The sequence below is a fragment of the Saimiri boliviensis genome, chromosome 5 (genome assembly GCF_048565385.1).
Source record: "Saimiri boliviensis isolate mSaiBol1 chromosome 5, mSaiBol1.pri, whole genome shotgun sequence".
Classification (NCBI taxonomy): domain Eukaryota; kingdom Metazoa; phylum Chordata; class Mammalia; order Primates; family Cebidae; genus Saimiri; species Saimiri boliviensis.
In genome coordinates, this window is record NC_133453.1 from 19,771,875 (window position 1) to 19,799,193 (window position 27,319).

Below are 27,319 nucleotides of genomic sequence, written 5' to 3' on the forward strand. Positions count from 1 at the left end.
TCTTTGAGTTGACTAGAAACGTTCTCTGGTTGTAGTCCAGCTTTGCTTTAGGCTTACTTGGCTTTCTGTGTTTTTGTTTTTGGTATAGATGGCCCTAAGTACAGCAGTCAAACTGGAGTAATGAGAAATAAGTCACCTCATTATAAGTTTCCTTTGGATGTTCTGCTTGAAACACTGGCTTTGATGAAAAGAAAGGAAAAGCGTAGGAAAATGTAATGCTGGGAGACAAGTTTATTAAAATCCGTGACTACGGACTATAGCATCCATAAGCTTGATGACTTAATTTCCTTTCTGCTTTTATTGATCACTTTATTATATAAGGCAGGATTGATAGCAGGATGCATCGGATTTCCAATTATGAGTCCTCACCTTAGAGAATTGAGCCTGTCGAGTTACCTAGTGGTAATTCCTGTCCCTTCTCCCCCATTAAAAAAAAAAGTCACTTCCCAAGGCTGATAAACAGTGCTTGGTGATTGGTACTCAATGGATCACTTTTTAGAAAATGAAATGTCAACCCCTTGCCCTCATATTGATTCTCCTTTAGTGTCGGCCATAAAGCTGTCATGGGAAAGGCCGCCTGGAGCCCGGTAGCTGACAGGCTTGCAGCAGCTCTCGCACACTCAGCCAATCCTTCTCCTCACGCAGGTTGTCTGCTCTGTTATCTTGGCCTATAAATGTTTAAATGGGACAAGAACAGGTGAACAGAGAGGAGACAGGTAGTGTGGACAAAAGCCTGGCCCAGGCTTTTCGTGAGAGGACAAATGAAAGTAGTATATGGTACTCACGAAATAATCTTGCAGACTTCAGCCAGTAGTATGGGAAAGCAACAGATTAAACACCCTAGCCTATAAAATCTGAGTCATGTCCTTTGCTGGGAGGACTGCTTCCTGCTTCTTAGAATCATCGAATGTTTATGCCAGAAAGGATGCTACAGACAGATCCCTTATGGGGGACCCCTTATGGGGGTCTCTTCCCCTTGAACTGACTCCCACTCTGCTGATGGTATGCAAGATTTCTAAGGAAGTCGATGGACAGAAAGAAACTCGCATAGTGAGAAAAGTTTCAGTTCTTCTGATGACCTCAGAGAGAAAATCTACTTGGTGCTAATTTGTCATTTAAGAAAGAGGAAGCAGCCTCAGGCTCACAGTTGGTATCTTGCTAGTTTTCTTTACAGCAATTGTTTCATTTATTTCATTGTACATACTTAGTTTACACTGAGAAGCCTGAGCCTAAGGCAAGCCAGAATAATCTACAATTTTTTAGTGAGATCTACATTTTTCTTCTGGCCAGCTGGAACATGTAAACATTTAGGGACTGTGATGAAAGAATCAAACTACTAAATTTATAAAATACCTAAAATAAGATATTATACTAAACATACTGATTTATCTATATTACATATTTTTATCACCCACATTTAAGTTAAACAATTTAATTTTATATTTTCTGTAGGCATCCTCGGTCTGTGTCTTTCTCATCACTCAAGATGTAATTTCAGAATTCTTTCAGCTTTCCAGAGCACATAATTGTACTTGTTGTCTAGGTTATTTTAAGATACAACACTTCTTGTACCTCTGTGATGCTGTTCCTAGAAATTTTATTTCAAACCACACTGGTACATTTTCTAGCAGCAACTCATGACTTCTACATTTATATATTGATATATTTGTGATCTCCACAACATAACCGCTTTTCCATGGCAGTATTTCTTCATTTATGTATTTGTGATCTCCCTCCACAACATAACCACTTTTCTATATTGCTTTTTAAAGTGATGTTTAAAAGGACCATTAACAATGACATTCTAAAATACAGTTGTAAGGTCATAACCTCCAGGACTGATGACTGAATGTATGTTAAATTTCTCTGACACCCTCTTCCCTTTTTTTCTGAGACAGAGTCTCATTCTGTTGCTCAGGCTGGTGTGCAATAGCGTGATCTCAGCTGATTGCGACTTCCGCCTCATGGGTTCAAATGATTCTCATGCCTCAGCCACTCGAGTAGCTGGGATTACAGTCATATGCTACCATGCCTAGTTAGTTTTTGTATTTTTAGTAGAGATGGGGTTTCACCATGTTGGCCAGGCTGATCTCGAACTCCTGACCTCAGGTGATCCACCTGCCTTGGTCTCCCAGTGTGCTGGGATTACAGGCGTGAGACACCACACCTGTCCCCCAAACAGTATTTTATTGTTCAAATATGAAAAACAATTTTAAGAAAGGACTAGAATACAAGAATAGCCCCTATTTCTTAAAGGACAGGTTGTGAGAAGAAAGTATTATTGATAACCAGGCACATGCTGTTTTTATACTAACCTTCTAATGATTGCTAGTGACATTGGGTTTCCATTTGTGTTAGGGTTATAAAGTACCCTCTTTTACCTGGATAAGGAAAGAGAAGTGAGTTAATTTTAAGAAAAAAAAAATGAAGTGGTTACGGCAAAATTTGTTTATGTATTAGGTACTGGAGGCTAAAAAGATGAAACAAACAAAGATCACATGGCAGTGGGCTGATCAGGACAGGAATTCAGCTCTCCTGACTTCCAATACTGGAATAGATATATTATTTTAATATCTTCTTAACTGAGAAAATTGACCTACGTAAAAAGCTGACATTGGCAGTTCTAAGCTTTCTCCGAAGCTTCAAGAGTCTGCTAGGGATGTTGGTAAGATTTGTAATCTGTGAATTAATGTGCAAGTCTATTGCACAATATAAAGTCAGAGTTTGCAAGTTAGTTTTCTCTTCCTGTTGAAGATTAAGATTTTCCACTGCGGAGCTAGGAGTTCACATAATGCTAAAACAATCTTAGTGCTAAAACTGTATCTTTCACAGCACCCTAATTTCCTTCCCTGGAATATTAGGATCACATGAAAAGGAAAACACTTTTAGCCTAATTCGGCTCTGATAAAGTAATGTAAATCCACACAATTGGGGGCAGATGGTACCTCGGGAACATTTCTAAACAACTTACGTGCAACCATTTCAACATGCTGTTCAGGAACAGCAGTTAGAGATCATTCGGTGCGAGAACAATGACAGCGTAAAGAAGGGAAAAAAACAAGAATTGCTTCTATGAATCTTCATGGGCGATGCCATTCGGTACTGGAAAGGGGCCTCCTGGAGTCCTGCTAGTTACATTGCTTTATCTTCAATATGCACTTTAGCTGAATAAATTACTTACCTTTTACTAATTAGTTTTGGAACAGTGAACCGCATCAATGGAATCTGTCCACTTGACCAGAAAAGTTAGTAATTTAGTAAAAGCACAGTTTATGGTGGGCCCCTGCCTTGCTCCCCCTCTCTGTTTTGTTTGCTTTATTGAATAGTCAAGGTGCCAGAACAGCACACTGGTTGAGAGGGCTCATGCTGTTCCGCAACAATGTCTATTAATACCCCTATTACTGTGTCCTTTGGACTGCAGGAGGGCTTAGTTCACTCTTTTCAAAGTTTCACCTGCAGCGTGGGACCTTTTCTATCACTCCTGAGGCTAAATCGGTCCGTGTTTCCTTCTGCAGCATTCACTCACAAAGCATTCCACTTCTTCCCAATTTTAATCAGCTCGGCCACATCTCCATAGTTAAAAAACCTGCAACAAAGTTTTCCTTCTGTCATTCAGGTGATCAGCCTCAGATGTCAGCTTAGAGTTAGCACTTCTTCAGGCAGGGTGGCTTCCTGCCGGCTGGCTGCCCCAGTAGTGAACTTCCATGGGCTTTATTGTCCGGGATGATAATGGACCACATTGTCCTACACTGAGCCAAGGCAAAAGGGCCATCAGGTGTTAAATGTAGAACTGGACGGACACAGGCATTTTCGTTTTCCAGGTATTTTTAAAAAGCAAGCAGACTACTATTAGCCTTTGTACAGTCATCCTTGTAGTTTTTTTCTTTTCCAGCCATTTCCTGCAGTCTTAAAGGTCCTCTCCTCCAGATAACTCTCCATGTAAAAAAATCCCATTTAAAAACACACTTACACTACTAATTTAATTCCTCCTATGTTTAGAAGTCTGAGGAAGGGATGGGCGTGTCAACCTTATAATTAATGACCCCTGTCATTTTGTATTTCCTCTGGCTTTGCACATACTTAATGAATGTGCTTGATGTAAAACAGATAAACACTTTTCCTGGGCAGCTTCAGGCCATGAGTTTCTATGGTATATGCCAGGTTTTTGTTTCATTGACAATTTAAAGTTGGTACCAAAGCTTTCTCACTCTATGCATTTTTTTCCCCTTCTTCAAAGGAAAGAAATTCAAATCAGTATTTGAGATCTTAAGTGGTTTGAAAGATATACTTGTAATTTTAGATAATGCTTTTAGGAGCTCTGATAAGACACAATCCTTCAGGTTGGCAAGACCCTATCACACCCTAGGGACCCAGCAACGGCATTTTCCTGACATAAAATGTTATTTTAGCAGTCCCTGACCTAACGATCTTGTATTTCCTTTCAACGAAGGGAAAGGACAGGGGTGGAGGGAGGGGAAGAAGATTGGAGGAGATTTCATCTTTTATAGAAAGTTGTTTGGCTTCAGGGTATTTAAACCTGTTTAGTTACTTTTATGAAGCAATGGATTTTAAGAGCCATTGAATTCATTTTAAGTGAATTTACTGATATAAAATGTAATGCTACTTATAATTAACTCTCACCAGGTATCTTTATGTAACTACTCTCCGGTAAGAGAGGCCCTATGAAGTAGTGGGCTGGATCAGGGCTTCCACAAAGTCCTGTACTTGCTAGGAGAGCACATGGTGATCCTCTAGCTCCCCACCCCAGCTCCACGTCCTCATCTACAGGGAAACTGAGCGTGTATCTGTCTGCCTGGTTGCTTTCATGGGGTTGTCATGAAGATGCAATTCAATAATAGACCCCGGCTGGGCGCAGTGGTTCACACCTATAATTCCAGCACTTTGGGAGGCCTAAGTGTGCGGATCACTTGAAGTCAAGACTTTAAGACCAGCCTGGCCAAATTCTCTACTAAACATACAAAATTAGCTGGGCATGGTGGCAGGCGCCTATAATCTCAGCTATTCAAGAGGCCAAGGCAGGAGAATCGCTTGAGCCCAAGAGGCGGAGGTTTCAGTGAGCCGAGATCATGCTGCTGTACTCCAGCCTGAGCAATAGAGTGACACTCTGTCTCAAAAAATTAAAAATAAACAAATAAAAATAGACCCTTTGAAAAGTTAAATGCAAAGGAAAATGCAAGCTTATGATTTGGGACTGAAATACCGTATTTCACAGATAGCTGTAGTCATGAGGGTCTCTGTTTTGCTAAGCTGGTTCCCGCTTTGCAGACAGTTAGGGGAGGAGATAATACATGAGATGAGAACCCTTTGAAAAGTTAAATACAGTGTAAAAGTGCAAGGTATTATTATTTGCCAGGGAATTATCCACACAGAGAAACATCTGTAGGCTCTAAGGGTCTGATTGCTGAGCTGGTTCCTGCACTGCTGACAATTAGGAGAGGAATGTGGGAGGGAAGCTTAGAACATGTGACCAGGATCCGCTGCCTCTCTGGTTGCACTGCCTGGTTCCTTTAGGTTCTCTGTTGTTCATAATCATCTGCCATTCAACCTGTTCAAAGTTTGAAAGTTCAGGGTATAGGATTTTGACAGGACCGCACTGCCGAGACACCTGGCCTTGGGGGAATGTTTCCTCATCTCAAAGTCTGTTTCTTTTTCTGTACAAGTCTTACCTTACCTTGTCTTTGAAGCTCTAAGAAAACGTAAGATGTAAATTCCAGTGTAAATTTTACAACAGAAACATAAATGGATACATTTTATATACTAATTTGGTTTCAAGTTCCCATGCTTTAAGCAGATGTAATATCAACTCAGTTGAGTTGATTTTCTGATTCCTTTAAGTGATAGATATTCTCCTGACACAAGACATACATACATACATATACATACATTCAAGATTTTTAATTCCCAAGGCTTGAGTTGATTTTCCAGTTCATATAAAAGATATATATATTCCTAATTCAAGATTTATATGTACTAAAGATTTCTAATCCACAAAGCTTTATAACAAAGCCAGATTTACACTATTGAAAGCTGTAAGAGCAGAATGCCAGGTTTAAGACCATGCACTGTTTTACTGAAAGTGAATTAGGCAAAGCAAACCAAAGCTTCTCATTTTTATCCTTGCTCGTTTTTTACAAATTAGGGAACATAATTCAATACAAAGCAAATACTTACTTCTCGACTTTTTGTTAGTAAGTTTGGAATTTGTATGCAGCAACTGAAACCAATAACCACAAAACTATTGTTTTAAGAGTATCATGTAATATGATAATGAATTTCTGTGGTAATAGCTGTCTGGTTACAGGAATAAGATTTATTCTATTACCTGTCACATACTGAACATTATTGCCATTTGATTTACACAGAACTACCCGTGGAAATTTAATTTAGAATGTGTGTATACATACAAACACACATATGTACACGTACATAAATATAAATGGAAAAAATAGCCAATAAAGTTATCTTCAATAAGATAAATTTCCTCTGAGAGATTTGAAATTATAATTATATTATAAAATGTTTGCTTTAATCTATTGTAAGACACCTGAGTTTAAAGTTGTGGGTCCAAGGTGTCTCTGACGTCTTGAGCTTAAAACCATGACTCACTACCCGGATGACAAGTTATTTCATCTCTTATAAGTATCAATTTTGGCACCTCTGAAATGTACATAGCATACCTGCCTGACTTACAGTAGCAAAGAATTTGTCTTATGGCATGTGTTAAAGCTTGTGTGTTTGAGGAAAATAATTATCCTTTTTAAAAAATTTTAATAGACGGAGTAAATACAGTAAAGCCAAACAAGAAGCGGATGAAGAGAAACATTTGAATCAAGGTACAAAAAAATTGGTTTACAAGTAGTATTTTTAGAGCATGCCTCACATTTTCTAGTTTAGAAATATCTAGATAGTATTTATGTGGCTATGAATGTTATATAATATATCCATTATCCCAATAATGTACTTCCTGGGTATCAAAGTGAAATGGGTGATTTGGATGGTGAGATTTAAGATGTGGAGTGAGGTAGAGAAGTTTCTTTACATTTTTCCCTTTGCCTATTTTATCTTATACCCTGAGAAAGTATCCGTCTAGCTGGCTCATTCTTGTAGCTGGGTGGTAAGATTAAATGGGTAGTTTTTCTCATATAAACTAAAAATTTGAGGAGGAGGAAAAGAATAAGAAATGTAACAGTAATTCCTACTTCCCAGGGAATGGGAAGTGATATAGAATTCCCATTCTATATGTGATATAGAATTAGTGACTATCAATAAATGTTTAGTGGATTCTAATTTTGCTGTTCCAGAGAGGTCAAAGAAGACATTCAAAGAAGTGGCTCTAGAGTGACTTAAACAAGGTAGAAGACTTTTAAAGGGACAGTGGTTGGTGACTATCCAGGAGAGCTGTCCACTAGAACTTTCTGAGAAAACGCTCTATATCTGCCCTGTCCAATATGTAAGCCAATAGCCACAAATGCTGTTGAATACTTGAAATGGAGCTAACATGATTGAGGAAGTGATTGTTTAATTTCATTTGGCTGATTTATATTTAGATAGCCACATATGACAAGTCACTCACATATTCGTGCAGAAAGATAGAAGAAAGACTGGCGAGGTGCCGTGGTGACTCATGCCTGTAATCCCAGCACTTTTAGGAGGCCATGGCGGGTGGATCACTTAAGATCAGGAGTCCGAGAATAGTCTGGCCAGCTTGGCAAAATCCTGTCTCGACTAAAAATACCTAAATTAGCCAGGCATGCTAATGCATGGCTATAATCCCCTAAAATCCCAGGTACTCAGGAGGCTGAGCCACAAGAATCACTTGAACCCGGGAGACAGAGGTTGCAGTGAGCCAAGATCCTACTACTACACTCCAGCCTGGGTGACAGAGCCAGACTCCATCTCAAAAAAAAAAAAAAAAAAAAAAAAAAAAAAACAAAGAAGAAAGAGAGGGACTAGCAGCAACAGGACTCATCTTACAGATTTTCTTGTCTATAGCATATAAAGTGATGTGGGATATGGAATGCCTAACAGCTTTCCATTTGTTCACCTCATTTCCTCCTAAAACTGTTTTTAAAAATTTTTACATGGGATATATGTTTTTTTTGTTTTTTAAAAAAAGCTGATCTATTTATTTAAAAAGTAGCCAGAAATCACCAATTTAAGGAGCTCATTCTTAACCGAGGGTGCTGATACGAGGATGAGGCTTGGAAAGTCAAAGGGACTGGGCTGACTGGTGTCCTGCATACTCAGTGCCCCAGTGCCTCAGCAGCTCCAGGAGGAAGAGGTGCAGATGCCGGGACACAGCTTTTTACAATGACTTCTGCCTCTTGACCCAGATATCTGTCACTGGGATGCCTCCCAACATATCTAAATTTAGTTTATGAGTAGTATGAGGTATGGCTGAATTGCACTTTCTGGTGTCCAGACCATTCACAGTTAGGCTGTAATGGTTATCTCCAGCTGAAGCTTTCCGGCAGACTTGAATATCTTTGTTTATGACACCTTCTTTCCAAAATAGAAAAGAAGTGGAGATCCACTACAGTCTGTATTCTCAAACCAGCCAGCTGATACTATCCTTATTGTCTGCTTTAAGTTAAGTTTAATCTGATTTTGTTAACTGTCGGTCACATTTAACTCATCCAGATATCGGGCAAAATGTGACACCATGTGGAAAGAGCTGGTTGAAATTAAAAAACTTCTATTTTCTTCCCTAAGGGAGGATAACTGAAAGTAGTGGATAGGACTTTGTGCAAAGGCAAAGGAGCTATGAGTAACTGCTTGGGACAATAGTATTCAGCTACCACAATCCAAATTTCCTCCACGGGATGGGTTGTTTTAAAAATCTTATCCTTGCAGTGTGAAGACATTCCAGGAAGTCAGTAAAGCTACAGCCTCTTAAGTAGCTAACAATTCTTTGTTTACGTACTAATGAAAAACCAGAGCAAGAATGTAACCATTTTCGTATGTCAAGACCATACAGCTAACTTGACTTTTCCTATGTTTCACAATTTTAGACCTAGACTACCTATGTTTATTAGTGGTTCCTGAGAAGTATTCAGCCAACTTATCACATTTATTACTTAGGTGTAAGAACTTATGTGGATCCCTTTACGTACGAAGATCCCAACCAAGCAGTTCGAGAATTTGCCAAAGAAATTGACGCATCCTGCATTAAGATTGAAAAAGTCATAGGAGTTGGTAAGTGTCTGAGTGTCTGTCTGCTGATGAGTCTGTTTTCTTGGTGGATGTTAAATATGTGTGTGGATTATGTAAATGTATTTGTGTGCGTATATTATATGTGTGTCTATACATGAAATTTCCTTTTTTTTCCAATATAAAATATGGTGTGTTCTAAAGAACTCTAGTACAAATGTTGATTTTATTCTTAGAGAAAATCAATGGGATCTGAAATCAGAATGATTGCATTCAAAAGATTTACTCTGTTTCTTATAGATTTGGTGTAGGTTTCTTCATTTAGCCTTAGTTTTCTCTGCTAAAATGGGGCTAAGAGTAGTATCTGCTTCAGAGTTGCATGGAGGATTTTGTGAAATAATCTATGTAAAGCACTAGCACAGGACCTGGCATGTAAAAAGCACTCAAGGAATGTTAGCTATTATTCTTCCATCTTGAATGTGTTTCTGGTCCATGGTAACTTCTTTTTCTCTCCCAAAGGTGAATTTGGCGAGGTATGCAGTGGGCGTCTCAAAGTGCCTGGCAAGAGAGAGATCTGCGTGGCTATCAAGACTCTGAAAGCTGGTTATACAGACAAACAGAGGAGAGACTTCCTGAGTGAGGCCAGCATCATGGGACAATTTGACCATCCTAACATCATTCACTTGGAAGGCGTCGTCACTAAATGTATGTGGGTCATTCCCCTTACGAAGCCAAGTTAGAAGTTACTGAGAAATTAAACACACATTTTCTTTCCAGGGAAATGACAGATGGCACAGACCCACTGATTGCTAATAGGAGGAAATCAGTGCAGGACAAGTCATTAATCTTGTAGTCAGCTCTAAATGGGTCTATGGTTTCAGCTGATACCCTATCTCCAAGGCAGCTTGTGTGAGATTTTAGGGAAATTAATAATGCAGATTTTTGGTATGCCATGCCATCTTTCAGATATTTGCTAGGCCAAGCTGATTGTCATAGGGTAGGCACAAGCAGATGGTAAGCAAAATAAAATTTAAGTACTTTTCCTATAAAGCACAACAAAACCTGGCCACACCTTGTGCTGGAAGCTTTGGTTCCAGATGCAGAGAGTGAAGCTTGGGAATCTTTATTATACTGGGGGATTTGCTTGTCTGCTCTGCCTGATTTATGGCTGTTGCGGTTCAGCACCTATTTACAGTAACACCTGGTTGAACTTTCCTTTTTTAGTCCATTAGCATTCGCTGAGCCTGTGAACCACACTTCAGTTAAAATGCAACACAGCTCAACAGATGCATTTTGTGAAGCAAACCCTCAATACATCTGTAAGGCGGGCTAAGACCAACTTATAAAGTGTCACATGGACAGTACAGCTGAGGCAGTCCCTGTTGACGTGGCTCTGTTCCAGGATCCCTCATACACACTGTAATTACTACAAGTCAAGGATCTTGTAAGCCTGGGGCTATGTTTCCTGGAAGGCTAAGTCTTTTCTTCTTTGATTCAAGGTGTCTGTGGAAAGCATCTTAAGTCAGCGTGCACAGAGTAATGACAATATAGCCATCCCGGTAGGGTGAAGCAGTTGAAGAAAAGTAGGTTAAAGAGAAAAACTGATGCTGGGTACAATGGCTCATACCTGTAGTCCTAGCTACTTAGAAGCCTGAGGCAGGAGGATCACTTGAGCCCACGAGTTCGAGGCTGCAGTTGAGATGGAAAAGTTCCCTGAACCCCTCATGGAACTTGCAACAGAGTGTGGCTTGTTTTGCTTGGCCACCAAGCTCAGACTTCTTGTTGGAGAGGGAACACACAGGTTAGCACCTGCAGGAGCCTTGGTGAGCAGTTGCCTGTGACTTCTGGAGCCCCAGAGGGTGTATATTGCAAATAATACTCTTTTAGCAGTTGTCATCAGCAGACGGCTGTTAACCAGCTCAGTGGAGAGTCAGGGTGACAGTCTTTTACACCCTCCCCTCTTAGTATCTGGGTTCCTGACCATTGTCCAGGAAGAATCAGGTCACATGACTTGGAGGATGGTAAATGTGGAGGTTTTATTGGGTAATGGAGGTGGCTCAAAGTAGGATGGGGAGCTGGAAAGGGGATGGAGTAGGAAGATAATCTTCCCCTAGAGTTTGGCTGTCCCCAGCCGAACGGTCATGGTTTCCAGACTTCAGGGTAGGGCCTTTGTAGGGGAACCATCCTCTTCTACCTAGTATTTCCCTGACTCCTATCCATGTCATAGTGATCTGTGATAGTGCCACTGCACTTCAGTCCAGGCAACAGAGGCAGACCTTGTCTGTATTTTAAAAAAAAAAAAAAAGGAGAAGAAAAAATGAGACATTAGGCCTGGGGGAGGTGGCTAGTAGGACACGAAGTACAAAACCCTTTGGAAAAAGAAATCAGGTGGTTACTAAAATGGGAGAGAAAGTATACACTATTCAGTTCAGAGATCCTCAAAGTTAAACATAAGTAAGAATCTTGGAAAGCTTGTCAGGACAAGCCTCCTCCTGAGAGGTTTGATTCAGCAGGTGGGCTGTGGCCCCTAGGTTTGCAGTTCTAGAGCACTCAGCACAGGTGCAGTCAGTGCTGCTGGTACAGGAAGGACACTTGGAGAATCATTGGCCTGGGGACAAACAACGTGCATAGAAGCTCTGCTGCTACTAAAGCTTGTGACCTTGGACTACTTGTTCAATCTCTCTGTTTTGGTTTTCTCATCTGTAAAATGGAGGTGAAAATAGCATTTGCTTTATAAGGTTATTCTGGGGATGAAATAGAGTATTTAGAGTGGTTAGCACAATAGCAAATTTTTTCTACACATACCTCTTATGTGTTCAATGATGCTATTATGTCTTAAGAAGTAGGTACTTCTTTTCCCATCTTCAGAATCTTTAAAAAAAAAAAAAAAGGAACTTGGCGGAAGGATATATAATTTTCTGCCTAAAGTGAAGGCTATAATTAGCATAGAATAGCTCTATTTGCTTTTTGAGATTAGTTTTACAGACAGGCTATCTTTCCGTTGCCTGTGGCCTTCAGGGCTGCCCAGAGCCCTTCACTACTTTAATTAAAAGATAACATTCCGTTTAAATACTTTTGCAGGTCCATTTTCTAAAAAGGAGGCTCTGTTCAGCTTAGGGTATTTTTCCTGTCGCAGACAGTGATTTTCATAGCACCTCTGCAGAAGAGAGAAGAAACAGGGGATCTTTGTATTAAAGTCCCACCGCGCCTCTGAAACGCGTAGCTATTACAGCTGTAACTGTTATAAACGACTGGATGCATTTGCATAATGCAGTTGTCACTGAATTAAAATGATTTAAAATTTCTATTCGAGAAGCTATCCCCCTCCCCCACCCCTTTCCTCCCCACTGCATCCCTGTGTGGTGCAGGGAAGGATACCCCTCCATCCAAGAGCCCAGCCCAAGCCTATTTTATAAGCCCCTCTGCTTATGGAGACATTAATCTTTATTTCTCTTGTAGAGCTCATAAAGGTTCTGACAAATGGATACTTTTAATAAACAGAAAAAGGAATGTGGAAAAATTGTGAAGATGGTGCCAAGAGTCCGACTAGGGAGGTGTGAGGGTGAAAGGGTAGAGTGGAAGCGTGTGAATTCATTACCAGCAGTTCCTTGAGTAACTTTTTAAATTGGCAGGAGTACCGTAAATTCTCCGCGTGACCCCCTCTTTTAGATCCTCTCCTGTCGTCTCCACAGCTCCGGAGGGATCTGGTGAAACGCAAGGAGGTGTTAGTGCACAGCCATGAAAGGCTGCCCTTTCTCATTAGTTGACAAAGTATCTTTTGATGGAGGCAGGTTGATTAACACTCATTTAGACACATTTGTTCTGTCAGAAGACTATGGTCACAAGCTGGGCTTGGTGGCTAATGCCTGTAATCCCAGCTACTCAGGAGGCTGAGGCAGGAGGACCCCTTGAACCAGGAGTTCAAGGCTGCAATGAGCTAATGCCACTGCACTCTAGCCTGGGCCACAGAGTCAGACCCTGTCTCATTAAATGAATTATATATATATATATATATATATATATAAAGTATAAGACCCTGGTCACACAGCATAAAAGAATCTGATAACTAAGCATTTCCTATTTATGTTGATAGAGGATGTGCAGGCATCACCCCTGTTGGCAAAGGGAAAAGATATAGAAATGGTTTTACACATCCTTTGGTCTGCACCAAGATTCCTACTTTTTCTGCCAGCCTTCTTTCCTCACTTGAAAATAAAATGTTCATGGTACTATTTTCTTTTTTCTTTTTTTTTTTGTTTTGAGATGCAGTTTCGCTCTTGTTGCCCAGGCTGGAGTGCATTGATATGATTTCAGGTCACTGCAACCTCCTCCTCCCAGGTTTAAGCAATTCTCCTGCCTCAGCCTCCCAAGCAGCCAGGACTACAGGCGTGTGCCACTGCACCCGGCTAATTTTTGTATTTTTTAAATAGAGACAGGGTTTCACCATGTTGACCAGGCTGGTCTCAAACTCCTAACCACAAGTGATCCCCCAACTTCGGCCTCCCAAAGTGCTGGAATTATAGGCATGAGCCACCGTGCCTGGCCAGTATGAATATTTTTGATATATCAAACTGATATTTTATTTTCTTCCACAAGAATATTTTAAGGACCTGTTTTATCTTTAGGGTGAAAAAAAAAAGCCTAAAGATTTCAACCCTTCACTCCCCAACAATACCCTTTAGAAAGAAGGAATTTCAGACCTTGAACCCATTGCTGGTGATCAAGAAAATAAAGAATGCTTCTTACATCCTAAAGTCCTCAGAGAGTGGACTTTAATGAAAATCTTGTTTCCAACTCATTCCTCTCAGAGCTTAAAATAATTTTTATTTCTTTGCTAAAAAAAGAGGGGGTGGGATGTGGGGGGACCAAGGATCTTCTGGTATTGAATTTAAATTCCTATCTCAGATGAAATCATTTACTGAACCTTTCCTGTGACTGTTCTGGGTTTTTTGATTTGTTTTTTGAGGTAGGCAGTTTAAGGAATCAAACCAAAGCAAGTTTATTCACAGCTAGGAAAAGTGAAGTAAGTCTATTCCTAGCTAGGGAAAGTGAAGAGAAAGGACAGAGCCTCTGAGCTGAGCAAGACAGCGGAGAGAAGTTTATGTCATGCTGGCTTAGTTTTAAGATGTGTCTGAGACTGGGCGCGGTGTCTCACACCTGTAATCCCAACACTTTGGGAAGCTGAGAGGGGTGAATCATGAGGTCAGGAGTCCGAGACCAACCTGGCCAACATGGGGAAACCCCATCTCTACTAAAAATACAAAAAATTAGCTGGGCATAGTGGCAGGCGCCTATAATCCCAGCTACTCAGGAGACTGAGGCAGAAGAATCACTTAAACCCGGGAGGCGGAAGTTGCAGTAAACTGAGATCCAAGAGCCACTGCACTCCAGCCTGGGCGACAGAGTGAGACTCTGTCTCAAAAAAAAAGGTGTCTGGGTAATGAAGTATTGCAACATAGCTACTTCTCCTTGAAACGTGGGTTTCTCTAAATAAAGAAAAGAAGTTTATCTGCCTATTGACTTCCTTAGGTTCTTACAAATGACTCTTCTGGGGACAAAATACATTAATTATCCTAAAGATTATTTTTGCATTAAAACAAGCCTTCCCATTTATCATTTTTCCCTTTTGCTTGAGAGAGCAATTACCCATTCACATGCTCCCTGGATACCAGAGGCCACTTTAGTTAAAGACCTTGTCAACAAGCCACCCAAAGGGTTAACCATCCAGATGGAATTTAAAACTACTCGTCCTTTTAATATTTCATTCCTAGCGCCCTACAGCTGAGGCATAAGCTTGGCTTGTTTTAATTAAATTAGATCACACAAGACAGGTGTCTTGGCAGTAAAATTGTGCGCAGCCCATTTTTATCTCATTAACTGCAGTGCTCATCAAAGGTTTGTGTTTTTCTTTCTGAAAACTCTAGGTAAACCAGTAATGATCATTACAGAGTACATGGAGAATGGTTCCTTGGATGCATTCCTCAGGGTATGTGACTACTTTATATTAAACCCAAGAATGTTGCTATTTCGAAAACTCCTAACAAGAGTCCTTGCATTCATTCTGTTTGGTTGTATTCGTGGATTTTTTTTTTTTAATGGGGCAAAGAAGAGGAGAAATGGAGAATGATGTGATTTTTAAGGCTATTAAATAATCCATGTTCAACGAGGGTAGTTTATGATTTATTCTTGTAATGTGGAGCTGTTGAATCATAGATTCATTGCAGTTGGATAATGTCCATGTATCACAGGAAGCAAACCCAGCTCCTAGGGTACAGTTTGCGAGTGAATTAGCGACTTTGGTCAGAAAGGCCTGAAAATAATGTTGAGGTTTCATTGCATACCGGATACAGAGATCCAAAAAGATCCATGTAATAAATGTTTGGTGAGAATTAATTTGGCCTAATGCTAATGGGATTGTTCCTCGCTCCTTTTCTATGCAGAAAAATGATGGCAGATTTACAGTCATTCAGCTGGTGGGCATGCTTCGTGGTATAGGGTCTGGTATGAAGTATTTATCTGATATGAGCTATGTGCATCGTGATCTGGCCGCACGGAACATCCTGGTAAACAGCAACTTGGTCTGCAAAGTGTCTGATTTTGGCATGTCCCGAGTGCTTGAGGATGATCCGGAAGCAGCTTACACTACCAGGGTAAGAAAGATTGGTGACATCGGGACTTTTGTGCTGGTGAAACTGTTCCTCTCTTCTCACTTTGACATTGAAACCCTTTGTGATTTTTTTAAATTTTTTTTTAAGTTTTCTCATCCCTTGAAGCCTCTTCATATTCCTGCATCCATTTTTAAACCATGTTTCCAAGAAAAGAGGGATTTTGAAGCTGACTCTAGATGTATGACCATATTAACAGCCACAAACTAAAAGGAATTATCATTCCTTCTATGTTTTTTTTTGGGGGGGGTGCAAAGTACTAATGAACAATAAGATGGTGTCTTAAATAAAAAGCGAACTGAGAAGCAAGCGTTAAGGATCAGTTTACACAACAAATGATCAATTACTGAGAAAATCCAATGGTAGCTTCGCTTATTTATTTCATTTTTGCCCTTTTACTTGCCTGCCTGTCTTCCTGCCTCTTTCTTCCTTTTTTTTTTTTTTTGTTTCAGATTTTGTATTTGCCTTTTTTCTATTCTTTTAAAAAATCCTTATTCTAAATGAGACAAAGCAATGTTTCTGGTTGGTTGGCTACAAATCTCAGAACAGATATACAGGATTTATAAAACATTTATATCACGCAAGGTTTTCTGGTATCTAATGGCCTTCATTTTACCACTGGTAGATAAGCGGGGATTAGGACACAGTTAAGAGTTTTAAGTACACAGTTAATGGCTGTGCTATCTTAGCTTGACTATCTGAATATAAAATACTAATGGAATAAACACAGAATCATAAAACAGTTATTGGCCATTAACACTGACACTGTTAAAATCAACACGAAGCTGACAGTTACCAGCCATTTTCCCCCTTTAACACTCCTCATTTTACATCTGCAGTCCCAAGCAGTGGAGGGTTTTTGTGGTTGTTTGGTTGGTGGGGGTGGGGGGAGTATTCTATTTCTTTGGCTCCAGTTTTGAATATTATGCCTGTCTTTCTTTGAATTCCAAGTCCATTCATTTAGAAAAGAATAAATCTTTGTGAATGTTAATGATCTTTTATTTTTCCAAGTAGTTGGGGAAAGAAAAGTTAAAGGAGACTTCTAGAATGATACATTTACATAGATAAAACCTTAGACAAACATTTAAGCAGTGGGGAATGCAGCATAGTGTCCTTCTGTACGTAACAAGGATGAATACAATACACTGGGTTTTCAGAGTCTGCAGCTATGTATCAAAGCAATTTCCATCAGAATTTATTGTCCTGTGTAGTAGCCCTACCTAATAAAGCAAAGAACATTTTTAAATGATGGCCCTGGGAATACCTCAAGGGTCTGAATTTGACTTGAATTAATTTTCCCAGGGCAAACCCTAGGACATTGAAAACTTGACTGAAAACATTTTATACCTAAGCATAAATCGGATATTTGAGGCAAAAAAAAAAAAAAGTGCATTTAAAAACTTTTCCAGGGTAGTATTCAGTTGCTTTACCATTTTACAAGTTTTTTTTAAAATTTAAAGCAACTAAAATCCTACCCTTACTCCATTAAAGTCAGTAACAGCTCTAGTATTTGGTATTATTTGGCTTTCTCTAAAGGCCTGTTCAGCTATCATCTCCCAGCTATTTGGCATGTTTCTCATGCTGTATAAGGGGAGGTAGACTTGTGTGATGGATAGAAATGTTCGTATTTTAATTCCTTCATGAGTCCTGAAGCGGTATTAAGCATTGCCTTCCTTTGTGCGACTGGATGAGAGAATCCAACAAGAAATCAAACAAATGTCAGATACATAGCCACTGATATCCTGTGGATAACATATATTTTGTAAAACCTGAGATTTCTTTTTTTCTAGAATATGGCCTTAAGCAGAGCTCAGATCATAGGTAGGCTTTAAAAACATAATTAGATTACATAGTCACTTCACTGTGAGCAAAGAAAACATATGAGGAGAACTGTCTTAACCTGGAAGACTTGAGTTAAAATGAACAAGTGTCTTATTGTTTTGAGAGCTGTCTCAAGAACGCTGTTGTCCTGCTTGGCTGGCGGGAACTACATTCAGAATCTAAAATGGCACATCAGTGATGTACTTAAGGAATAACTTATGGCTCAAATGTTCGCAGGGTGGCAAGATTCCTATCCGGTGGACTGCGCCAGAAGCAATTGCCTATCGTAAATTCACATCAGCCAGTGATGTATGGAGCTACGGAATCGTTATGTGGGAAGTGATGTCGTACGGAGAGAGGCCCTATTGGGATATGTCCAATCAAGATGTAAGTCTCTATGTTCTGCAATATATCTTTTCACAATGAGATTCAGAAAGTTCTGCATTACTGTATGATGGAGTGAGCAGGGGGTTTGAAATGATACATTAAACTCAAATTTCTTAATACAGATATATCTAGCAAGGTAGTTCAACATTATAACCAACGACTGTTGATTTCAAGGACAAGAATTAAATGGCTACATGGTACGGTATAGGAGATAGAGACACACACACATAGATTCATAGATAAACGATATAGGATAGTATTTTTACTTGGTGAACTTTAAAATTATAGTGAAAGAAAATTAAACTTTGAATTTTAAGAAGCTTAAAGTTTTCATAATACAAAGATTATGAAAAAATAAATTTCACATAGGAGAAAATGGACATGAAAGGTTTATTGAAAGAAAACTAGTGAATATTTTAAAACTGGCAGCGTTGTAATAAGAGCTTGCCCCTTGAGGACTCTAAAATAAAGCTTCACTCAATGACCCTTGGTAAATTATGCACATCCCTTTAAATGTACCATCTGGACTACTTTGTAAGGGAGTATCCACGATGCCTGCAATTTCAGAAAAGGATTCAATAATGACACTAATAAGATTCCAGAGTAATAGAATTTAATTACAAACATCTCCAGTGAGAAAGATAGTTTAAAAAAAAAAAAAAAGGTAAGAGAAAGTCCTAGATCAAGGGGTCTTCCTAGAATACGTTTTAGCCAATTCTGGAAAAGTATACATTCGTTCTGAAAAGACCGGAAATCATACCAAAATTAAATGGCCACCTACACTTTTTGAACTTTCCTAATTTTTTATGTATGTGGTAGACCATTATCAGAGTGCTTACAAATGCAAGGTCTTCAGACTATCAGTTAGAATTATATTTTGGAAACTTCATTTCAAAAATTCTCTCTGTGGTGGAATGTGACCTATCCATCTGCCTTGTCCTCCTGAAACACCAGGAAGTTGCCCTGCCTTGACAGTTAAAGAACCAGGTGCACTTAAGAAATAGGATTCAGGTTGCCTTATCCATTAAAGAATGTTCAGAGCAATACAGAAAATGATGCATTCCATATCTGGTGGGGCAAAAAGAATTCTCTATGCTGATCAACCAGATTAAGGGGAATGAAATTGTTCACACTGTATTATCTGTGAATTAATAATGGAAGATTCATAGCAGATGGAAAGAAAGCAGCTAGCCTAAGTGATAGATAATTACAGGCTGGAAAAAGACTATGGAGGTGAATAGCATGTAATCTATCGTTTATGTGATTATGCTATGCAGACAGCTTCTAGTACCTTCTTGTAGCCACGTTTGGATTCAGATTAGAGACTCTCAGAGGGACAAAGACAAAAAGCCTAAATGAGCAAATAGTAAATGTATTTACCATAATTATTTGATACTTAAGCTTTCTTTTTCTTCCATTAAAATTCATGGCCAAAGGTTTGTAAGAGCAGAATATCTAAGGATGTCAGATTTTCCATCCTAAATATGTTCAGATCTGTAATTTTGGCAGTTTCTATATATATTAAAACAATTCTATTGTTTTGAACTGTCAGTTCTCAAGCTTTATCCACGAAAAGGCATCTGAAGCCATTTCTCATTCACAAATAATATTGTTCTACTGTTTGCCCCTGTGTTGTATTCTATGTAGAACAGGAATCAATAGGAAATGTGTCTGGAGAATTACTTTGATGCATAAAATTAATCCGGCATATTATGGTAAATGGAGTGAAAGTAACTTGAAAATATGTCAAACTTAGCAAGCTTTTTGTTTGGTTTAATCTTCTGCTCCCCAAAATATTTAGCAGTAAACTGAGAAAAGATGCTTTTCTAACCTATGAGCCATCTTCCAAGCTGGCAGTGGATAGTGACCTTATAAAAGAGTATTAATCAGTCTAAGGGATTATAACAATTTATGTTCCCCTGGCATGAGCCCAGTGTTGCTTTCATTTTCCTCAATTAGTGCGAATGTTCTCAAGTCTAGAGTCAACACCATGCACCTGGAAAGATAAAAGAAATCCAGGTGATCAAACTGACCTAGTGTAATTGCTAGAAACAAATAGAATAAGGTTCAGTAGGACAGCATAGAGAAGTCTACTTTACTAAGAAAAATAGGTAATACTGATACATGATGTTGGCCAAATACATAGGAGAAAAAGGATCAGAGGGTTTAATAAATCACAAGATAATTTGTTAAACTGAAACAGTGTGCTTGATAAAAAGCCCACAGTCATACTAATCCAGAGACACTGGACCCAACAGACTCTTTTCTGTTGAAGGCTAATTTCTAAGCAGGCAATAGAACCATCACAGGGTAAATCCAATGGGGTCATTGGGATGGCTCAACCACTGGTTGTTTCCCTGGCAGCGATCATTTTAATAGAAAGAAAAATAAATGGAGTGATTTAAAGCAAATAAAACTTTTAGACTCCAAAACAAACAAAATCGCCTCCAGAATCTCAGAGGATACCCATAAACAAAGATAATGAGTAGCCAAAAAACTGTGAAGTGATTCCCCTCTATAAATTCGGCATGTCCTACCATATCACTTTATTGGAATTTATACTGAGGATGTCAGAGAAAAGTCTGTGAGAAAATAATGTAATGCCTGTGAAGACAGAGTAGGAAAATTAGAATTAGCAAAGAGACTGCTGAATGAGTTATGTATGACTTACTAGGCAAGGAGACCACTGTGGATGGTCATGGGCAATAAGACAGTTATCATCTACCATGATAACTTCTTTCCTTAGATGTGAGATGGTCTCCTTTAAAATGTAAATGCCCCCAAAAAAGGAATTTTTTTAATTGTTTTTTACTTTTTTTAAAAAAAGTTACATACCAGCACCTTTAACAGGGTTGACTAACAGCCAACTGAGCCCAGGAATGAAATGCAGAATTGGTGTCTAAGGGTAGAGTAATCCAAAAGAAAAAAATGGCTGGGCATCTGGACTTGGGCTCTGGTGTTGACCTACTAGCTGTCTATGTAAATAGAGGACAGGGGCTTAGAAGGATGCGAAGAAAATTCCATTTTGGAGACAGCTATTAATTGCTTCCCAAGGGAAGTCTTTAGCACTACTAAGTCAGAGTCTCTTTTGCTAAAAGTGTTTAGGTGTGCTGATGCTGAATAGTAGACCGAAGGGAGGCAGGGGACTGGGGGCGGGAAGCAGGGCCATGTGATCTCTGAGGGCCATCACCAAAACTGATACCACATTGCTGATCTAATGGGGCTCTAGCCACTTTGGAACATAGATGCGTCTTCCCTTTAGAGTACACCTCATAGCAACAGCTGGCTTCCGTCTCCTGTTGCCAGCAATACTCAGGTCCAGCTTTGGCTTATGTGAAGCAGTTGGAGCTGTTCCCAGACTCAAGCTTGCTGGCAGCTTCATATACAAGAAGTATGCCAGTCAGAAGGGTGAACCTCAAACAGCAGCTTGCCTGGCAGCATAATGTACCATCTTGTTGTCTTCCATAGGTGATTAAAGCCATTGAGGAAGGCTATCGGTTACCCCCTCCAATGGACTGCCCCATTGCACTCCACCAGCTGATGCTAGACTGCTGGCAGAAGGAGAGAAGCGACAGGCCTAAATTTGGGCAGATTGTCAACATGTTGGACAAACTCATCCGCAACCCCAACAGCTTGAAGAGGACGGGGACGGAGAGCTCCAGGTCAGCCATGCTTACTTAATAGTGATGTATGAAAAAACACATTAGAGGAGGCAGGCAAGTGGTGACTCACTTAAATTCCTGTCTTTTCATCAGAGGCCACTTCAGGGCTCTCTGCAACCTGGGTGGCTTCTTTCTCAATTAGTAGAGTATTTAAGGTAGTTCTGTTCAGCATTTTGAATGAGCCCAATGCCCGTCAGGCATCACATAGTTATAAGGAAAACATTTAAATAATAGTAATAAATAATAATAGCAAAGAAATAACAGAAGTCCCTATTTTAGGATTCCAGACCTGAAATTTAGGAAGAGGGATGAAATGTACTTTTAGAAGACGTTCGGATCAGTAGCTGTTATATTTTGAAATGGGGCAGGAACATTGGAATAGTCTGAGCTTCTCACAGGCTTCTGTTTCATCATGATCCCATGTTAAAAACAGGACATTTGCAATATTCAAGCCCTTCCAGTCTTTGCAGGCCTTATGGTGTTCTCCTCCCATCTTTCTCCTGAAAACTTTGCCTGGACATCCGAGGAGAGAAGGAATACACGTTACATGAAAAACAGAGCACTGTGGACTAGGTAGTAGAGATAACCTACATTCGCCTCCAGGTTTTCAAATCCCTGTCGTCGGCCACTATACAAAAAGCTCAGTGGTCTAGCTCTTTTCAAGTATCACTGAAAAGGAGTGAATTAACATTTCATCCCTGCCACTTGGTCACTAGTGAAACTTAAAAAAAAAAAAAAGTTTTCTAGTATTGTGGCTATTTCTTGTTCTTCTGTTCTCCAAGAGGGTGAAATAGATGACTATAAGGCCTCCTTTCCAGATCTAACTGACTTCTTCAATTTCAAGATAAAACCTCTTCCACCTTTTAGATCTGTAGCACCAGAGCCTATGTATTTTGTCTGAGGGTCCACTCAAGGCCAGTTTTCCGGTGTTTGGTGCTTTTTCTGTTAGCATAAGTCATTCAGCCACTATTACTACATAGCATCTGCTTTGCCGCAAAGTACGGAACAAGTCGAGGTATTAGATACACTATTATCGGGTCTAAATTCTGTTCACTGAAGGTACTTAAATAGCCTTGAAGCTTATTATGGCTTGCTGATAATGAGAGGTGTATAACATGGTATGTGACTCAGCACAAAATTAGGCTAATGTCAGTGTACCACCAAGAGCACAAAGACTTCCAGAACAAGCTTAAGAACAACCCTTAGAATAGGTGAAGATATTTTCATCGTAAGGTCATTTTGACCTTGTCAGTGCTCAGAGCCTACACTTTCCTCATTAATGCTTTTAGCTTAAAGTCAGAAGTAAATGCAAATTTATTGCCTTTGTCTAATAACAAATATTGCTCTACATCCACACTCAATTGAATATCCAAAATTCTATGTGGTAACATTTGTTATTGACTCAAAATTCAGAGAGTAATTAATTTTTATTATTTTTGCTGTAAACATTTACAGAATTTTACTCAGAAAATCCAACTTAATTGAAATAATGGACACAAAAGAAAGGTTACAATGGCAAAGTATTATTTGAACACAAAACTGATTGATAAAACAAATGTTTGTCAAAATATTTATGTAAAAAAGAAATAATACAAGTCAATTTAGATAAAAAGGAAAAATTTTAAAATGGAATTGGATTAATTCTGCTTTTTAGAAATTAATTAAGGTATTATATCAACTTAATTTTGTTTTTATAAGGAAAGGGTTTTTGGCTGAAAATTTAGTAGTAATGATATAATTCTGATTTAAACATTTGTACTTAAACATAGTATCACCTTGAAAATCAGGTCAAAATGTTAAGATCAAATAGTTACTGTAATTTTTAAAGAAAACAGTAGTTCAAAAAATATGATTTAACAAGTAGCAGTATTTCTCTACAGGTTATTATAGTAAAGGTAGTATAAATACCCCCATGAAGGTCTACTCTATGATTATTAAGCAACTGGATGATGAAGATGACTAACTATAATTCTCTTAATAGTTTTTATTAGTAAGTGATTTTTTTATATGTCAATGTCATTAGGAAAGGCAGAATTCCTGCCTGTAGCTGCTCACGACAGTGACCTAATAGAAAACACCTGGCCTAAGAAATGAGTAAACTAATAAATAAGTTAATAAGAAGTGCTTTGAATTTGTTGAAATCATTATTTAGGAACCCCAGCAAGGGACTACGAGAAGCACATTCCACAAGCCAAACAATGATCAAAGTGGCCATTCTTCTGCCAGCCTTGGCACTCGTGCTGGTCAAGCATGGGTTGATTAAAGAGGGGATTAACTCCCTGCTGTCCCAGGTTTGTTTGAATGCCCCAAGCCTGCCTGCAGACCTGGCTGGAAGCATGCTGGACTTGAATTCTTGCTGTTTTCTCTGCTTCCATCCAGTCTGGCAGGTTGCAAGCTCGCGATTTTCCTTACTTATACTTCACTAGAGTTTCCATAGTTGCTGAACCAAAGTCTGTAATATTCAGTGCTGGCAGGGACTGGACCCCTTCTGCAAAGACTGAACAGGTTTCAGCCATGAGGGCTCTCCCAGTCTTCACCTCAGGCTTGGGTGTTAAAAGACCTGCTATGAGCATGAATGCCCTCAGAGTGCCACATAAAACAAGTGCAGGAAATAGAATTAAGAACAAATAGGATGATTGATACATGCTGTAGCAGCTTTGTGAAATTAAGAGCAAAATATGGCATGGTTACATTTAACAACATTGGTTCCATGTAAAACGTTCTCTTAGCTTTTCAGTTCTCCTTGCCTATTTTGGGCAATCTGATTTCGGAGTCTTCCTGTCTCACTGGTAGCTCCATTCTGCTTATACCTTCTTGTTCTGTTTCTAGACCTAACACTGCCTTGTTGGATCCAAGCTCCCCTGAATTCTCTGCTGTGGTATCAGTGGGCGATTGGCTCCAGGCCATTAAAATGGACCGGTATAAGGATAACTTCACAGCTGCTGGTTATACCACCCTAGAGGCTGTGGTGCACGTGAACCAGGAGTAAGTACTCAACGATGTAACACCAAAGGGTAAATCTAGATTTAATAGTATTTTCTTTTTCTTTTGCTTTGAGCTGCATAATCATCCTACTCATTTAAAAAAAGAAAAAAAAACTGGAATGCCTCTCATTTTGATTGAGTATAATTTTACACAGCCTCTATAAAGTATCTACATTGTTGCATTAAATTGCTTAAACATTTTAATACACCTGCCTTGTTGTGCTGTATTAATTGTGGCTGATTCAAATGTGTGTCTGCATGAAGCCCGAGAAAAGAGATTGGCAGCCCCCATGACTTTTTCTGTTCCTCTTTTGTCGCCCTATGTACAGGGACCTGGCAAGAATTGGTATCACAGCCATCACACACCAGAATAAGATTTTGAGCAGTGTCCAGGCAATGCGAACCCAAATGCAGCAGATACACGGCAGAATGGTTCCTGTCTGAGCCAGTACTGAATAAACTCAGAACTCTTGAAATTAGTTTACCTCATCCATGCACTTTAATTGAAGAACTGCACTTTTTTTACTTCGTCTTCGCCCTCTGAAATTAAAGAAATAAAAATATCTGCAGCATTGCTTGGTGTACAGATTGCTGAAACTGTGGGGCTTACAGAAATGACTGCCGGTCATTTGAATTAGACCTGGAACAAATCTTTTCTCAGAAGTACTTTTCTGTTCATCACCAGTCTGTAAAATACATGTACCTATAGAAATAGAACACTGCCTCCGAGTTTTGATGCTGTACTTGCTGCCGGACACTGAGCTTCTGAGACATCCCTGATTCTCTCTCCATTTGGAATTACAACCATTGTATTTCGTTTGTGGCATAAATTACCGTCATCTCTCTTTCACTGGAATGGAGACCATGCCCAGGAACATTTTTTTAAGGACTTGGTTGTGGTTTTTAGGGCTTGGTTCATACCATGAGGAAAAAAAAATCCTAGGAGAAAGCAACGTGGCTGATAGTGTTGCCTCTTCAGTGCTCAAGCCACCTGGTAGATTCCTATGACCCGGGGGCTGGAAAGAAAGGGAAAGTGGATTTAAAAATATATATTCAAAACCCCAAGCCCCATAACCCCTAACTGGACAAATGAGGTCTGCTTCTTTGGGCCTGAGGCTGTGCCATATAAAGTCTTATTTTGGGACTCTACGAACTTGTCATAACTACCTTATGGATAGTGGGCTGTGACAATCTTGAATAGGGAACTTCACACTTCCCTCTAAAGAAGCAACCCCAAATCTGCAAGGTAAGTCCAAAAACCAAGAATGAATCTTTCTCCACTGGAAACTTACTTTGTGTTTTCAACTCGATCTCATTCGAAATACTGAAAACAGAAAAATAGTCTTTCATGTATCTCGGATTGTGTTGGTGTTTTTCACGATTTCAGTCCTTTTACTGACAGTGAGAGAGAGAGACCAAACACAGTACAGTTTCCCTGCGATTCTTCCAGGGAGAAGTGATAAAGGAACTAGATGAGGTCAGGCTGCTCAGAGGGATGATCCTGTAATCTTGCTGGCTGCTGGCTGTTGCTCTCCTTCACAAAGGGCTCCTGTCCTTTGGTGCCATTAATTCATGGTACACAAACTTACTATCTTCTGGGCACCAGGCAGCAAGCACAGGAGCATTTCTGTCCTTTTTGGGCCATGGGTCCCGTCCTTTGGAGACTTTATCTTGATGAAGAAGTACTGGGGAGACTTTTCCGTTAGCCTCGTTTTCTGTCCTGCGCTAGGAAGGTCTGACCCATACAGGGCCACACAAAGAAGATTTACCAAGATGTCAGTGGTGAGACTTGGAACTCACCTCGGCTTCCTTGTGATCAGAAAGCTGACCTGCTGAAAAATACACCATTCATTCATAAGCCTATTAGCTTTCAACGCTCCTATTTTTACATCCCACATTGAGTTTGTTCATTCCTAAAAGCAAAGGACATAACTTTGGACTGGACACATTTTAACTTTTCTTTCTCTCTCTCTCTCTCTCTTTTTTTTTTGTTTTGTTTTTTTAGTTATTTCATTTTCATCACTTTCAAACAAGAGTTTGGCTGATTTTAATGACCTTTCGTTCCCCTTGGTTTTATCCTGAAAGCTATTTCTTATAGAACAAGGAATGTTAAATTTGATGCTGTCAAATCATGACAGTTTAGTAAAAACCTTTTTTGCAACATTAGTTGTAAAAGCTTTTCTGTTCAGAGGAATGTTAAATTTGTTTTTAAAACTGCTCCAATGATTTCTGTTTTATCACCACTTTTGCAGAGGCCTGGAGTTCTGGATATTCATGTTAAAAGCTAACACATGTAGGACTTTTTTTTTTTTTTGCTTACTTTATTTAAAAAATTCTTATTATTATTTTGAGACAGTCTCACTCTATTGCCCAGGCTGGAGTGCAGTGATGCAATCTTGGCTCACTGCACCCTCGGCCTCTTGGGCATAAGCAATTCTGCCTCAGCCTCCCGAGTAGCTGGGATTATAGGCACTCACAACCCACGCCCGACTAATTTTTGTATTTTAGTAGAGACAGGGTTTCACCATGTTGGCCAGGTTGGTCTTGAACTCGTGACCTCAGGCAATCCACCTGCTTCGGCTTCCCAAAGTGCCAGGATTACAGACATGAGCCAACGTGCCCAACTGGC

The 27,319-nt window shown here is 39.5% G+C and overlaps 1 protein-coding gene across 2 annotated transcripts in view; it reads left to right on the forward strand.

Moving 5' to 3' along the window:
- Positions 1–27,319, forward strand: part of EPHA4 (EPH receptor A4) — a 155,151-nt gene that overhangs the window by 122,088 nt on the left and 5,744 nt on the right. Inside the window, exons 9-17 of one of the 2 annotated variants that reach the window (XM_003925485.4) lie at positions 6,796–6,854; positions 9,103–9,216; positions 9,691–9,876; positions 15,096–15,157; positions 15,612–15,821; positions 17,895–18,044; positions 21,513–21,706; positions 24,536–24,691; positions 25,020–25,936. In XM_003925485.4, coding sequence (XP_003925534.1) covers positions 6,796–6,854; positions 9,103–9,216; positions 9,691–9,876; positions 15,096–15,157; positions 15,612–15,821; positions 17,895–18,044; positions 21,513–21,706; positions 24,536–24,691; positions 25,020–25,134 — 1,246 coding nt within the window. In that variant the 3' untranslated portion in view covers positions 25,135–25,936. Of the gene's footprint in view, positions 1–6,795; positions 6,855–9,102; positions 9,217–9,690; positions 9,877–15,095; positions 15,158–15,611; positions 15,822–17,894; positions 18,045–21,512; positions 21,707–24,535; positions 24,721–25,019; positions 25,937–27,319 lie in introns of those variants that run through there. The other variant, XM_010336249.3, reaches the window with a different exon arrangement.